The 16,597-nt window shown below is 49.6% G+C and overlaps 1 protein-coding gene across 3 annotated transcripts in view; it reads right to left on the reverse strand.

The window, feature by feature from the left end:
* Positions 1-934: 934 nt before the first annotated feature.
* The window catches only part of RAB10 (RAB10, member RAS oncogene family), a 52,149-nt gene continuing 36,486 nt past the window's right edge, over positions 935-16,597 (reverse strand). The window contains exons 3-6 of one of the 3 annotated variants that reach the window (XM_082306069.1): positions 14,252-14,390; positions 6,590-6,679; positions 5,970-6,071; positions 935-3,990 (exon numbers count right to left, since the gene is read on the reverse strand). In XM_082306069.1, coding sequence (XP_082162195.1) covers positions 3,907-3,990; positions 5,970-6,071; positions 6,590-6,679; positions 14,252-14,390 — 415 coding nt within the window. In that variant the 3' untranslated portion in view covers positions 935-3,906. The other 2 variants (XM_082306070.1, XM_082306071.1) reach the window with 2 other exon arrangements.

Consider the following 16,597-nt stretch of genomic DNA (forward strand, 5'->3'; position numbering starts at 1 on the left):
CGCACGAGGCCCCGGCTCCTCGCCGCAGCGGCAGCCGAGCCGAGGCGACGCGGCCAGGGATGAACTCTTCCCTCCCTGCCGCCAAAGGCTGACGAGTCCCCGGGGACGGGGAGGATTCGGGATCGCTGAGCTGCTCCCCACGGCCTCGTCCGCCTGCGAGGGGACCCAGGGGCTGCAGCCGTGACACGCTCGCAGCCTCGGCGGCGGCTTTATTACCAACAGCAGCACAAAAACACCCTCTCCCGGTTACCGACACCATGGCAGCGGGGGGGAAGGAGGAGAAGCACGTCCCCGCTCCGCCATCGCGTGCCACGGTGGACGGGGACAGGGCCCTCGCTGAGCTTCGCACCCAGCAGCGCCCGAAGGCTGCGGGAGACCCGGGGGCACCCCTGGGCGTGGGAGAGGGGACCGGCGGCCGCGAAGGGATCCGCTGGGTGGGGAAGGACGTCGCTGGCACGGCGGCGGGGGCTCGCGGAGAGCTGGAAAACGCGCCCGTAGTTGGCACCCACGATGGGGCCTGCGGGCGTGCAGCGGGAAGGGCCGGAGCGGCCGCTGTCCTCAAAGGTCCTCTGCAAGGGGCCGGGGGCTCCTGGGGTGCAGTCGCCCACCCGAGAGCCGGGTGCTCCCCCACCCACGGAGGCCCCGCGTTAGGACCCGCAGCCTGCGCGTCGCAGCACCCTCCCGCCCGTCAAAAATAACAGCTTAAAGCTTTTCTACAGAAAAGAACCTAACAGCTCTACCCCCAGCCAACCACCTCCCAAGCAGAGGTGGGCTCGGGCTTTCCAGTTCTACCAGTAGGCCCAAGCGGTCGCGGCTGCTGGGGCGAGGAGCAGCCGCAGCCCAGAGGCACAGCTGGGCGCTGGCCCGAAGGCTCGGGGCCTGGCCCCCGCGAGCGGGGCGAGGGGGAATTTAACGGGGCCGAGGAAGTAACCAATGCAAGTTTATAAAAGCTTTTATTTGCTCTTGGTATGACCAAGAATGGGACAGTGATCTTTTATACAATTTGATACAGTAAGTGGTACAAAAGAATGTGTTTTAAATAAAAAGCCAGAGTGGAGTAGCAAAAATATTAAAAGATTAAGTAAAAAATTGTAGGCATGGGAATTAATCCTAGACCTTAAGTTGATGCTGTTTTTCCACCATCCGAGTCCGCGAGCACGAAGCTCTTACCCCTGCCCCGCGCCGCGGCGGCTCCGGCAGCTCCCCGGCGCCCAAGCGCTGCGCAGAAAGCGGTTAACGCCTTGCGGGAGAGATTCAACCTCGGGGTTTCGTTTTTCATGACCAATTTAATCAAATTACATTATTTTTCTTTTTTTTTTTTTTTTGTGCCGTGACAAAAGGCAGCGCCGAGCCTTCCTCCGGCGGCCGGGCGGGCGCGGGGAAAGCCGCTTTCGCGTCCTTGGCGAGGCCGGCCTTAGGCTTTATTCCACGCAGGGGCTGGGGAGGGGGTGTCTTCCAAGGAGAGGTTTCACAAGCAGTTAGTTTGCTAGCTAGCAGGGGGTTTAGATACCGGCAGAAATAAAAGTTACTGCAAATTCCTCCAACATGATTATTATTACTTCTATTTTTTTTTTTTTTTGCTTTTAGCATCTGCATCGACTCTTGTTGCTCACTCCTCCTCGGCTGGGCCTTGCACTCCACAACACAAAACAAAGCCAAGCCACGCGGTTAAAATTCATGGTTTTTTATATGAACAGAAGTAGACCGTCTAGAAATATTTCAGTTTATTAACTCGGTAAGGAGAATACGAAACGGAGGTGGTAGCTAGTAGTACCAGCGAGTGGCCTGTTCTCTACCTGTTGGCTTGCAACGAACACAGCGTCTACAAAGGATCCCGAGGGATTTACACAGAGGGAGCCAAGCCCCTGGAAGCAAATAAAAAGCTCACGTTTAAAACAAGGATTATACAAAAAAAAACCTTGATGTATATTTCTCCATTTTTTCCCTTTTCGATAAGGTTAGAAAGTGCAGATTTAACCAAAAGGTAGCCGTACTCTATTTACAAGGCTGACCGGCGGGCGCGGGAGGCGAGAAAGGAAGGGTGCCGATTTATCCGCCAGTCCCAGCGCCCTGCCCGACCCCAAAGCCACTCGACTGGGAAGGGTTAACACACACGGAGACAAAAATGCCAAAGTACAGAGGCAAAGGGAGACACCTCGGTCAAGTTACTACACGGGAAGCCGTTCAAAACTAGAAGTTCAAGGTTAAAACACCATCATTTCATTAAAATTAAATCAGCGTTATTCACTACTGTGATTATTCACTGGAGACAGTCCAAAACTCAGCGGACAAGAGCAAGGCACAAGCCTGCCCACCTTTAAAGGAGAAGGGGAGGCCTGGGGAAGAAGTGCCTACTGAAAACATCTTTCTGTCCTTGGCGGGAGCAGCTCTCCTGCGTGGTGTTTTAAAGGCAAGGCAAGCGAACGCGCAGCCGCGCCTGCGGCCCGGCCGTCCCCAAGCCCCTGCCCTCCGAAGGGACGGAGGCGACACCGGAGCGAGGCCCGGAGCTGCGGGCAGAGCCCGACGGCGAGCTGGAAAAGCGAGTTAATGCCAGGGGAGCCCGGCAGCTCCGCTGGGATCGCCTGCCGCGGTCCCGCAGCGCGGGAGAGAGGGCAAGGCTGACCCACGTACCAACGGCTCCGCTTTTAACACTGGAAAATGGAAAGTTTTCAGGGAGGTAATAAATTAAACTGCCAACTTCTTTTTTTCTTCTCCTTTTTTTCCTTTCTCATTTTAAAATCTAGTTTCACTCAGCCTTTTGCTAGGCTCCCGAACAACTTGTTGGAGCGGCTAACAGTAAGAGAGAACTTAAAAGTTCACGTTAACTGCTGTCAGTTTGGGAATTGCGTGTTATATTCATACACATAAAGTAGACAACCACATCACCCTCCATAGAAAACTAGTGCATGCAAATAACTCTTCCATATCATAAAACCCAACGGCTATGCAGGAGGAGAGAGAAGATATACTAGTGAACTGACATCGGCTAGAGGGAAATTAGTAGGTATCTTCAACATTTTTACCTTGAAAGCTAAATCAGTGCTTTGTATTAAATTTTTGGCAAACATACCACGTTGCCATCCTTTTAATTAACACATCACACCATGAAGAAATGCAAATAAAAGCAGCATGCAGGCAAAAGGAAAGAGCTGCGAGTGAGAAAAGAAAATGGCAGCAGGAACAGTTCTGAATGGCTAATCACCAAAAAGGAGACACAGCAGAGTAAATGTAATTTTTTTTTTTCTTTTTTTTTTTGCACCACCCTTTGTCCTCGATGCATTACACCAACAATTACAGAAAGCAATCACAAAAGAGTTCGGTATTTTGAAATGGTCAAGTATGGATGGTATGTCTCCTGCACATGCTTCCACCAGAAGAAAAGAAATGAAAAAAAAAGTGAAAACAAAAGTTCCTTTCCACATAAGGCACAGGACAAAATAAACCCCATTCACATACTCAAGGCGAAAATGAGTGTTTTCCTGGCTCTTTTGCTGATGCATCTAGAGAATATGGTGACTCAAGCACATTATCCATGACAGAAAATTCCACTGTTGTACAAAATAAATTGTTAATTCTAACTTTTATTCTTATACAATTTGCAGAATAGAGTTGAATATGATTGCTATATGTTTTAATGTCAGGAGGAACGGGACTATAATACAACCAAAACGTAGTGGTAAGTTGAGCAGGTACATGAAAAAATGAACTCACGGAGATGATTTTCCTATACACGTTGTTGAGAAAATTATAGTACGCAGGCTCTCCTAAACGGAAAAACAAAGGGAGACAGGAGCTTGTTAAGGTGAGGAACAAAACATTGGTTTAAGGTTAAAAACGGGCAGAGTGGTTTGTTTTGCAGCGAGAAAAAAGGGGCGGTGGATGGCGATTGGTGATATAGGAGAACGCTCAGCAACACTTGCTCTTCCAGCCTGTCACCCCACCTCCACTGCTGATATCTACATTTTCACTGTTGGGCTCTTTTACAGGGGTCTGCAATGAAACAAGTGAAAAAAAAAAGTTAGATGACTCACGGGACATTCCGAAATAAAGTATTCAAAGCTGAAGAGATAGCAGCTTACAAAAAGACTTATTATATATATAATATTATGAATAAACTATGGACAGAGAGCTCCACAGAAACGTAAGGAATCCTCCTCCCCTTGCCAGCAAAAGTATGCAAAACCAATTTAAGGGTTTCTTGTTTTGTTTTAAATAAACAACAACTGGAAAAAGCTGGGAAAAAAAACCCAAACTTTTGAACTTGGACCACCCCAAAGTAAACTAAAACTATTTTTAGGTCCTGCTCTTAGAACCGACACTTGGACTTTGGTGGAGTAAGTAAATCACAGCGTACAGCTAACACAAGCTGAAGTTAAATTACGTGAACTAATGACCTTAAAAAACCACAGAGTAATTTATGGATAAAGAGGGCCTGTTCAAAAGCATCTGCCTTCCAGTTAACCGGGACACCAGTTTCCGAGGCAGCGGACAAAACAGGCTCGTCTGCGTCACGGGCTGTAAACTTGGTTAGACCAAAGCAAAAAATCAAAGTCAAGTGGTTTTGATCAGATGCTAACATCTCCTTTCAGCTGTTTAGAAACCAACCTAAACATTCGTGAGATTCCTGCAGTTTCATCTCTACGTTCCTTTTATTCTCTGTGGCACAGCCTTGCAAAAGCAACATCCCGCCCCGTTCTTCAGATAAATACATTGAGGCCCAAAAATAAAAATTTAAAAGGCAAAAGGGTCAGCAAGACTTGCCAGCCCGACCTCCTGTTTTCCAAAGGCCAGGGATTTTCAGCCAGTTTCTCACATCAAGCTTGCCAAAAAGCGATTAAGAAACAAGTCAGAACTACAACGGCGAACCAGACGTTGTTGAGCAGATGTGTATTTAGAAGGGTTGCAAAAAGATTCAGCGCCGACCTCGCACTGAATTTCTAACCTATTCACTTGGATGATGTTATCAATGGCGCTCACGCAGGAGAGCGGTGGAAGACAGAGAGGAAGGCAGTCTCAACGCCGGGCAGTCCCTACTGCTACGCTGGAGCACAGAAAAAACACATGGGCTCGTTCGTTTAGGAGCAAAAGCAAAATGCTAGAGTTGGCCAACCCACGCTGCTTGAGCTCCACCGAGATTCGGAGCGGGAGAGGCACGACCTGATCGTAAGCAGGAATGCGCTAGCACGGGGGTTACGGTGTAAATCGAGCCCTCGGCTACGGGAGTACATCAACTAACGGGAAGCCGCCCTGGAGCCACCCACATATCCAGCCCAGCCCCATCCTCCAACAAAACGGTGGCAGCTATTGGAAGCCGATGCATTTTCTACTCATGAAAGATAGGAGGGATACAAGTACAGCGTATCCTGTAGCTCTGGGCATACGAAGATTTGGGTACCGGCCACAGAAAAGACACCCATCGTTATGGCATGCGGTACGTTTCAGGAGGGGAAGCCAGCCACCGGGAAGAACTGGTGACCCACGTTCTTCTCTCGGCTGCAATACAGCCTTCCAATAAAACCTCCACCGAAACGCGGAGGCCGAGAGGGCTCATCATCGGAAACGGGGCAGAAGTGACAGAGCTCGTTCATCTGTCAGCCACGTCTAAGCTCTTCCCAACAGGCACTTAAGAGTTTTTAAGACAATGCTGCGTATCGATGGAGATGGTGGCAGGGAAAGGACAATTCTCTTCCACGCCAATGAAATGCTTTAACTCCAAGCACATCTACAACACAACCGTGAGTTTAAGGGCCAAACAACTACGAGTTTACGTTCCTTGGCTCTTTGATGTATACTACTCCCTCTACATCAAACGAGCTTTAGAAGCTTTAGATGTACCATACTCCTCCTTCAGGGACTCGTTTGTCTCGGCGTGCCAAAGTCAAAAGCTGCAACAATTCAGGTAAACATCAAAAGCAACAGGAGCTTAAATTTTAGGATATTTTTTTCAAACGAATCCTGTAAACACCTACCTTTCGAAGAATGTCTTCTGCTAATGTGAGGAATGCCTTCTCAATGTTTATATTTGCTTTCGCACTAGTTTCGAAAAACCTAATACCGTGCTCCCTAGCAATCTAAACCAAGAAAGAAAGAAGAAGGTTAGCGTTACTGTAGTTATTCAATTGCTGCTGCTGTAACTTCGGGATTAGCGGCATTTATAAGCATGTAATGTTCTTTCAGCTGTAGCAGGCACCAGAAGTACTGGCTAGGCAAAGTGGCACAAAGGAAGATTCGGAACTTCATGATTCAGAAACAGCAATTAAAGTGCATTAAATCACAAGTCAACATCTGAACGTAAGACGACAGACACCATACAAGCCTGTCCCATGGTAAGTAACTTAACAAAGGATGCCTGAAGATTTTTAGTTATCAAAGAAAGCAGAAACTGCAGCTGAACTCGTTCCATTCACAGCAGCTGTTTGCAACGCAGCTTCCGAGACAACATTCCCCAGGCTTACAAACTATTAGCAAATCCAGCTACCGCCCGTGTTCCCTGTACATCCCCTGGCGGCATCTCAGCCACCGGGAGATGGCGGGAAGTCTTGGCGCTGACTTGCTTACTTTGATAAGCAAGTTTTTGTCCGACACTTACCTGTTCGCCTTTTGCTTTAGGGACAACTCTTTTATCTTCCATGTCACACTTGTTTCCTAACAGCATCCTCTCCACGTCTTCATTGGCATGCTAAAATGAGACAAGAGACAGGTTTACACGTCTCCCCCAACAAGCACTAAGTATCTACTTCACTTTTGTATTTCCAGGCTGTTTGAAGACCAGGCTAACGCTCACACGTCTCCGTGTCCTGCACTTTCCTGAGCTGTAACAGACTGCTAGAAATCATTCTTCAGACAGTGCCTTCAGACCAAATTGCTCACATAACCCAGGAGCGGAATGAGACACCAGCTACAGGTTTGACGCAGCTCTATCACCATTCCAACGCCAGTTATTTTTCACCTTCCTTTTTATTTCTGTAGTGTAAGTGTGAAGTCCTCCTTTCTGAAAACGACTTGGGTGCTGTTCCGCAAGCCAGATCCTTCTAGTTAATGACACTAGCCTACCAAATCTTCGTTAGTCTGCATTCAGTGACGTGGGAAAAGAATCCTCTTCCTCCCTAGCACTTAGAGGCGGCAGGTTTTGTGCGTGCTAGACAAGCACGTTACAGAAACGATGCCACAGAGCATTACAGGACAAGAACCCGTCTGCAGCTGCCAACAATCAAGCTTCATCCACTGGAATGGCTCCGGCTGACACTACTTTTTTGGTGTTTAAAGGGCCCTTTGCACAGTTTTATTGTAGACAGGTAAGTCTCCTTAAGAATTGCAACTATGCCTTCAACCACCGCAAAGCCAAATACCCAGGAACTTACTAAAAACTTCTTTTGCCTGTATTTTTTTTTTAAGAGGAGTTACCAAGTTAACTAACAAAGGGAAATTACAGCTTTCTAGCATCACGCTGTTCCTCTGATGTCGCAACCATCAGAGCAAGACTGCATGTCGGCTTGTGCTTCGGCTCTAAGTGCTTCACGCACAAGTTGAGAAACTCGTGCGGCGAAATGGCACGCCGACTACACACCCAGCGAACATGAAACAGGACAGCACAAAGGGAAAACTGAAGGGAGCACCATGCTAACGCTCAGGATCCAAAGAAGAGCAGGACCACGTCGCAGGGAATCATCTTTATAAGGCAAAAGCGAGTGCCAATGCTTTCTCAAGGAATGCTGAATGAGTAAAAATACCTCGGCTGGTCAGTTATTGAAGTACTGCCAATATCCATCATAGTAAGGAAAGAATATGCCAAAGATATCCACCAGACTAGCGGAAAAGTTCCAGCAACCACAGCACAAAGCATCACTTAAGTGGATAACTGAAGCAGCGGGCACTCGTCCGAGAGCAAAGGCGGCAGCTCCGGCGGGGGGGTCCGCGCCATCCGCCCCGGCGGCGCTGCTGATGGCAGAGGCCGCGGCGCAGACCGCAGCCTGCGGGACGGGCCCAGGCCTTTCTCCCGAGGCAGGGAGAGGCGGCAGAGCTGCCGGCAAAAGCTGTGCCCGGGCGGAGGAGCTGCGGAGGCGGTGAGAAGGCTGCGTAACAGCAGGGAGGCTGAGATGGGGTTAGAGAGCTGGGTCCAAGCGCAGTCCGCAGTGGACCCACAGCTCATGGCCAAACAGCCAAAACCACCGGCACACGCAGAGGGAAGGAGGGACAATAGCGCAGAAGAATGGACGGCTGCAACGGCAAGGACCACCAGGAGGAAGAGGCTCCCCCCGAAGCCTGAGGTGCCCTTGCAGAACTGCTTCACCGCTCCACAGGCTGAAGAGGAAAAACCCAATGCACCAGGAGAGACGCTGGAGCCGAGCGAGGCAGCCCGATCTGCTCCCCGTACAACCACCAGCGCAACTGAGAAGGCGACGGGCGACAGTAGCAGGCGACTCTTCTGAGAGGTACGGCGGTGCCCGTGTGCCGACCCGACGGACTGTCTGGAGAGGTGTGCTGCTCACCGGGGGCTCGTGTCAGGGATGTTGTTATTGCTCTCTGCAACGGCCTGAAAGGAGGCTGGAGCCGGGGGGGTCGGTCTCTGCTCCCCAGGAACAAGCGATGGGACGAGAGGGAACGGCCTCAAGCTGCGCCAGGGCAGGTTTGGGTTGGATATTAGGGAAAACTTCTTCCCCCAAAGGGTGGTCAAGCATTGGAACAGGCTGCCCAGGGCAGGGGCTGAGTCCCCATCCCTGGAGGGATTTAAAGAATGGACAGATGTGGTGCTCGAGGACATGGTATAGATGGACTTGGCAGTGATAGGTTACCAGTTGGACTCGATGATCTTAAGGGTCTTTTCCAACCTTGACGATTCTATGATTCTATGTCACCGAGAGACCACCAAGCCTCGTACAGCCTCCACCGGCTGTCATCCACTGCTGCTGTTTCACACAGGCACCAGTGATGCAGCCAGGAGCAGCATCGAGAAGGATTACAGAGCCCTGGGAGCGGTGGTAAGGGACTCTGGAGCGCAGGTCATTTTTTCATCAGTCCTCCTGGTCAAAGGGAAGGGGTGTGAAAGGGCCAGTCGAATCTGGCGAATCAATAAATGGTTACAGGACTGGTGCCACAGCCAGGGGTTTGGCTACTTAGGCCATGGGACTGGCTTTGGGAAACCTGGGCTGCTGGGGTCCATCTGCCAGAGAAGGTCAGAGGCTTGCCAAGCTGGTGAAGAGGGCTTTAAACCAAAGTTGCTGGGGGGGAGAACCTCAATCCATCCCACTCCTACCAGCTGGGTGCCAGTGCCAGCAACAGATGCCCAGAGAAGGATCACGGGTCAGCAGGAGGGCACCCGAAGAGCAGCACAAAGGAATTCTAACCAGTAAGTCGGCTTCATCAGGGGTGCAACTTAAATGCCCCTATGCAAATGCACACAGCATGGGGCATAAGCAAGAGGAGTTAGAGACGCGCGCACGCCTGCAGGGCTCTGATCTTACTGGCATCACAGAGACGTGGTGGGATGGCTCCTAGGGCTGGAGTGCTGGAATGGAAAGGCACAGGCTCTTTAGGAAGGACAGGCAGGGGAGACGAGGAGGGAGTGTCACCCTCCATGTCAATGACCAGCTGGAGTGCATGGAGCTCCGCCTGGGGATGGATGAGGAGCCGACTCAGAGCTTATGGGTCAGGATCAAAGAGGGGCAGGGACAGGTGACATTACAGTGAGGGTCTGCTGCAGGCCACCCGACCAGGAAGACCAAGTAGATGAGGCCCTCTATAGACAGATAGGAACAGCCTCATGTTCACAAGCCCTGGTCCTCATGGGGGACTTCAACCACCCCAACATCTGCTGGAGGGACAACACAGCAGGGCATGAGCAAGCCGGGAGGTTCCTGGAATGCCTTGATGGCAACTTCCTTCTCCAAGTGACAGAGGAGCCAGCGAGGAGAGGTGCTGTGCTGGACCCTGATCTCACCAGCAAGGAGGGGCTGGTGGGGAAGGTGAAGCTCAAGGGCAGCCTTGGCTGCAGTGACCACGAAACAGTGGAGTTCAAGATCCTTAGGGCAGCGAGGAGGGCACACAGCAAGCTCACTGCCCTGGACTGCAGGAGAGCAGGCTTTGGCCTCTGCAGGGATCTGCTCGGTAGTGTACCATGGGATAAAGCCCTGGAGGGAAGAGGGGCCCAAGAAAGCTGGTTAATATTCAAGGATCACCTCCTCCAAGCTCAGGAGCGATGCATCCCAAAGAGGAAGTCAGGCAAAAACGCCAGGAGGCCTGCAGGGATGAACAAGGAGCTCCTGGACAAACTCAAACACAAAAAGGAAGGCTACAGAGCGTGGAAGCAAGGACAGGTAACCTGGGAGGGATACAGAGAAATTGTCCGAGCAGCCAGGGATCAGGTTAGGAAAGCTAAAGCCCTGATAGAATTAAATCTGCCCAAGGATGTCAAAGGCAACAATAAAAGCTTCTATAGGTATGTCGGTGATAAAAGGAAGACTAAGGAAAATGTGGGCCCTCTCCCTAAGGAAATGGGAGACCTGGTTACCCGGGATATGGAGAAGGCTGAGGTACTCAGTGACTCTTTTGCCTCAGTCTTCACCGGCAAGTGCTTGAGCCACACCGCCCAAGTCGCAGAAGGCAAAGGCAGGGACTGGGAGAATGAAGAACCGCCCACTGTAGGAGATCAGGTTCGAGACCATCTAAGGGACCTGAAGGCGCACAGGTCCATGGGACCTGATGAGACGCATCCATGGGTCCCGAGGGAACTGGCGGATGAAGTCGCCAAGCCACTGTCCATCATATGTGAGAAGTCGTGGCTATCGACTGTTGAAACATAACCCCCATTTTTAAAAAGGGAAAAAAGAAAGACCCAGGGAACTACAGGCCAGTCAGCCTCCTCACCTCTGTGCCTGGCAAGACCATGAAGCAGATTCTCCTGGAAACTATGCTAAAGCATGTGGAAAATAAGGAGGTGATTGGTGACAGCCAACATGGCTTCACTAAGGGAAAATCGTGCCTGAAAAATTTGGTGGCCTTCTATGACGGGGTTGTAGCGTTGGTGGATAAGGGAAGAGCAACTGATGTCATCTGCCTGGCCTTGTGCAAAGCATTTGACATCGTCCTGCACAACATCCTTGTCTCTAAATTGAAGAGACGTGGATTCAACGGATGGACCACTTGGTGGATAACAAATTGGCTGGATGGTCGCACTCAAACAGTTGCGGTCAACGGCTCGATGTCCAAGTGGAGACCAGTGAGGAGTGGCGTTCCTCAGGGGTCAGTATTGGGACCGGCACTGTTTAACATCTTTGTTGGTGGCATGGACAGTGGGACCAAGTGCACCCTCAGCACGTTTGCCAAAGACACCAAGCTGTGTGGTGCGGTCAACACGCTGGAGGGAAGGGCTGCCATCCAGAGGGACCTGGGCCGGCTGGAGAGGTGGGCCCGTGCAAATCTCATGAAGTTCAGCAAGGACAAGTGCAAGGTCCTGCACCGGGGTCAGTGCAATCCCAAGCACAAATACAGGCTGGGCGGAGAATAGATTGAGAGCAGCCCTGAGGAGAAGGACTTGAGGGTGTCGGTAGATGAGAAACTCAACATGACCTGGCAATGTGCGCTGGCAGCCCAGCAAGCCAAGCGTCTCCTGGGCTACATCCCCCGCAGCGTGGGCAGCGGGGCGAGGGAGGGGATTCTGCCCCTCTGCCCCGCTCTGGGGAGACCCCCTGGAGCCCCGCGTCCAGCTCGGGGGTCCTCAGCACGGGAAGGACATGGAGCTGTGGGAGCGGGGCCAGGGGAGGCCACCAAAATGGTCAGAGGCTGGAGCAGCTCTGCTGTGGAGAAAGGCTGAGAGCTGGGGGTGCTCAGCCTGGGGAGGAGGAGGCTGTGGGCAGAGCTGATTGCGGCCTCTCCGTGCTTAACGGGGGCCTACAAGAAAGGGGGGGACAGGCTTTTTAGCAGGGCCTGCAGCGACAGGACAAGGGGGAACGGTTTTAAACTGAAAGAGAGAGGAATAAATTGTTTACACTGAGGGTGGTGAGGCATTGGGACAGGTTGCCCAGAGAAGCTGTGGATGCCCCATCCCTGGACACATTCAAGGCCAGGCTGGACAAGGCTTTGAGCAACCTGGTTTTGTGGAAGGCGTCCCTGCCCACAGCAGAAGGGTTGGAACCAGTTGGAACCATTCTATGATTCTATGAAGTACTTTGAAACCTGCCATGAAAAGCTTCTTGGAGAAGTCTAATCTGAATTTACTTTCACTCCAACAGTCTTAATACTACTTTACAGTAGAATTACTAATAGAACTACAGAGGCAAGAGATCCACATACCCAGTACTCCTGCTTACAGTAATAACCCATTCCACATTCCTCAGGAGAATCACGCCCAGTTTTTTTCCTTCAGGTCACAAGGAGGAAGAGCAATCAGACGGCAAAGGTAGATTAAGATACCGTGTAGAAGACAACTCTGAAAACGTTGACTTTGCATGCACACGCACAAAACTGCTTACACAGCAACAGACTTCTTTCAAGTACAGCCAGCTCCAACGTACAAAACCGTGCACTTGAGCAACTGAACCAATTCCTACCAGCCCAAAGCAAAAGTGCGTGGTACACTACACCTCTGCAGAACGTGTGACCTTCAAATAATTAAGTCTTTAGCAAGGATGAAGGTGCAACAGCTCTAGGTTTCCTGGCTATTTCTAAATCAAGGCTTAAGTATCCTGTAGAAGAGTCTCCTTGCACACAGTAGCAATTCAGAACAGCAGCTTGCTTGTTGAAAATTCTCCTCCTTGAGAGAATATCCGTGGCAATATTAAATCCTTGTAATACCAAAGCACTCAGCTACTTCATTCACAACTAGCATTTGCAATAATCCTGCACATGAGTGGGTACACCTGCCGCCCATTTTAGCAAGAAGCCTCAACCCTGCATCTGGAACCTCAGAGGATGACTTCACCCATCATTTTGAGCTGCTTCCGTAATAAAAAAGCTTCCTAAGGCGTCAAACATCCCGTATAAAACTGCAGTAACCGTGCAGCCTTCACAATGCACCTGAAATCAGCTGCAGAGATTTGTGTGACACAGATTTGAAAACATGAGGTCAGCAAAAACACTCGCTTCTCAAACACAATGGTGCGAATGACATCCATTACTCAGCTTCCTGGATACTACTAAATGTGTTTTAAACAAAGCAACTACAGAATCTTAAGACCTTGGTTTCAAGTTTATATTCAGCTTGCCGCTGAGTCTCTTCCTATACTGCCTTACCCCCCCCCCCCCCCTTCTCTACCCACCAAAATGTGTCCCTTTCCATAAGCAGTGTAGTTTCCCATTTCTCATGCTAGGAAATTAAAGTCCCAATATCACATTTTTTCTCTGCAAGAACCTTTCACCAGCCTCAAAACTTCAATTAGCAATGCCTGACAGCACCCCTCTGCTGACCCTCAGTTCTACAGGGCCACCTTCATGTTTTCTAGGAAAATAACGGAGCTGGAAAATCCAAACGTTTATTGCATTTGGGAACAGCATAACACAAGCAAGAACTAACGGCTGTGCTGCTCTCTAACATCTCAGAATTCCCAGAGAATGAACTCTTGGGGATCCAGGCACTGAATGTTTCCACATCAGTTTCTTCTGCTTCACTTGACTTTGCTTGAAATTTTACCAGCCTCCTTGTTTGGTACTCCTCTCAGAAGGACAAAAATCAGGTATGCAGGTTTGAGTGGTTTGCTAACATTCAACAACAGCAGTTTGCCACAAGAACAGCCATGATAAACTTGCAAATATTTCATGACATCAATTTTGAGGGAGTGGAGGTGATTATATTTAATTATCTTTGAGGATTAACGTAGTCATCCTTATAAAATAGGTCAGTACTAGAAGTGACATATTCTATAGCTACTCTACAGCTTACGGCTTCATGTTGCTCCTCTGCACACCACCTTGTGGTGGCAGCTCCTCCTGAAGACTGCGACTCCCAGTTACTACCAGATGTATTCCTTACCTCCAGCACAGACACAAAGTTTGCTCGTGTAGGAATTTGACATTTTAGGACACCGCTAGCCCCTGTGTAGTGTTGCCACCCTTCATGCCACTGCTGAAGGGAGGGTTGAGGGAGGGAACACAGGACATAGGCCAGCCTAAGAACAGCCCCCAAACCCCTGTGTTAATTTACACACTACACCTTCTGCCAGGGTCGCAGCAGAAGCTGCAATCCAGAAGCTGAGTTCATCACATGCTCGACAGGTCACAACAAAGAGCTCAATTCCGGGATCTTACAGACATTACTCACCTCATCTATGTTTCTGAGCCACTTGCTGATGTTTTCAAAGCTCTTGGCATTGGTGATGTCATATACTAGCATGATCCCCATGGCACCTCTGTAATAGGAGGTGGTGATGGTGTGAAATCGTTCCTGCCCTGCCGTGTCCCTGCGGAAAACAGACAAGAGCACATATCAGAGGCAAGCTCTAAAGAAACCAGCACAGTGTAACCGTTAGACAAGCGTGCGTGGCGCAGTAGGTGCTCTATCGCACCACTACCGAGGGATGGGCAATGTTTTTGAGGAGCGGTAGGACACACTCCGATGTGCATCACCAGCAGCTTCAAGGAAGGCCCGTTCCCTCCCAGACGTAGCTGAGCACTCAGACAACAGAAAGGGCAAGCTTCAGTAAGCCAGGCTTATAAGGGTACAGAAATTTAGGGCTTGAAGTTTCTCTTTCAGATTTTACTTTAAAGGGGATTGTTTTTTTAAAAACACGTTTCAGAGTCAACTATGAGAGAGACAGAAGACGCCGGACTGCTTAACTGGGCTTACACGACTAAGGTGGCAGAAGATGAAGCTGTCTGTTGAACAGCAAAGTGGTAAGCTGCAGTAGGTCTTCTGGTGTATTACCACAATAAACAAACCCAGTATCAAGTCAGGGTAGAAATTTCTTAATTCTAAACTTTGTATTTTTATTGACAACTTGAAACTTGCACCCAAAAGGAGAAACTTTTCTTTCCAAGTCTCATATCTCAGGGAAGTGTCTCAGACTTCTGAGCGCCGGTGGAACCCAGTAGCGGGCAGGACAGAAACAGGAGCAAGAAATGCTCTACCAACGCTTCAACAGGCCTGTGAGCTCCAGCGGTGCGAGCGTCTGAACAACCCCAGAAACGTCGTTGTCCCAGACACTCTCGTTACTGACCAGTTCTTCCCAAACGAACGTAAAAATAAGCCACTTTAAAACTCCATCTACAATTTTTAAGCTACGTACCATAACCACTGGTCAGCCTGATTAAACACTGCACAAACCCAGCTGGCTCAGTACTCAAGTTTCTGTTCCCAAAATGCTGTGGGTTGTTCAGCAGCGCCGCTGTCAAAGTCAGCGGAGTCTGGAACTGCAACCAGCGATGACCTGACCCAACTGCCCAGTCAACACCACCACGATGCCCAAGACGATCATGTGAGGAAAATTTTTCTCAATGAGAACAGTCAACCATTGGAATAATCTCCCCAGGGAAGGGGTTGACTCCGCGACACTGGATGTGGTCAAGACTCAGCTGGACAGGATGCTCAGCCATCTCGTCTGCACTGTGCTCTTGCCTACAAAGGTTGGACCAGATGATCCTTGAGGTCCCTTCCAACCTGGGATTCTATGAAGATCCCTTTCCGCTTCAGCAGCTGCTGAGCAGCCACGAAGACGATCACTCAACATTTTCTGGAACTCAGGCTTAAAACCGAGAAGAATTTTGTTTTCAGATCAGTTTTATAAAGCTTTAACGTGATCTTACAAATTCCTGAAATTTTAGACCAAAGCGTACAAAAAGTAAATCTAGAAGATGTACTTAACTGTAACATTAAATTGGCCATTTCTATAAGCAATTTGCTGAAAATTGACCATGCAAGACTAAGGACAGTATGCATTTTCCCATCTAATTTTGAGGTCTTTGATGGAATGCATGAGATTTGGTTAAACAAACTTGCATGCCATTAAGTTCAGAATTAAGAGTTAACTGTGTATTCTACTGTCTTTCAGAGGACATAAACCTAACAGTTTACATGTTCATAGACACTTTTCAGTGACACTATTCACACAAGGTAGAATCAAAGGTGTCTCCGAATTTAAACTGGTCTAAATTGAGATTAAACATTCCCTAACCACCTTCAGAAAGACACAGCGTTCCCCCACCAACCCACATTTCCTTGCTCACAAACCAGTAACCTCGGAAAAGATCACGGACTGGACTTGAACTAGCTCAACTCATTTCCCTCTGAACTGTTCCTGAGGTCACAGCGAACGCCTTGGCAGAACACGGACACCACCAGGCACCGAGTCCTGTGAAAACTCGGCTCTCCCCACCACCCTGTCACCTACAGTTGAACCAACAAATGCTGACTGTAGTTGCCAAACCAATTTAAGCACATGTCAGATTTCTCGCCAAGTATCAGTTGGCAAAAGGGGAGTAAATGAAAAGCCCTGAAATCTGAACGTGCCATGGAGGAAAGTTTCCCAAGATGCAAGGGAAATGATCTACAGAGTTTCTTCTCATAGAGTCTTATCGGCTAGGTTTGGCTCAGACACGAGATCACGGTTTTGAGGCTGATTGCTCCCGAGGTTTTATCTCTTCCTAGGAGATGGCAAACACCAGGAAGAGG

The sequence above is a fragment of the Platalea leucorodia genome (genome assembly GCF_965183815.1).
Source record: "Platalea leucorodia genome assembly, chromosome: 3".
NCBI classification, from domain to species: Eukaryota; Metazoa; Chordata; class Aves; order Pelecaniformes; family Threskiornithidae; genus Platalea; species Platalea leucorodia.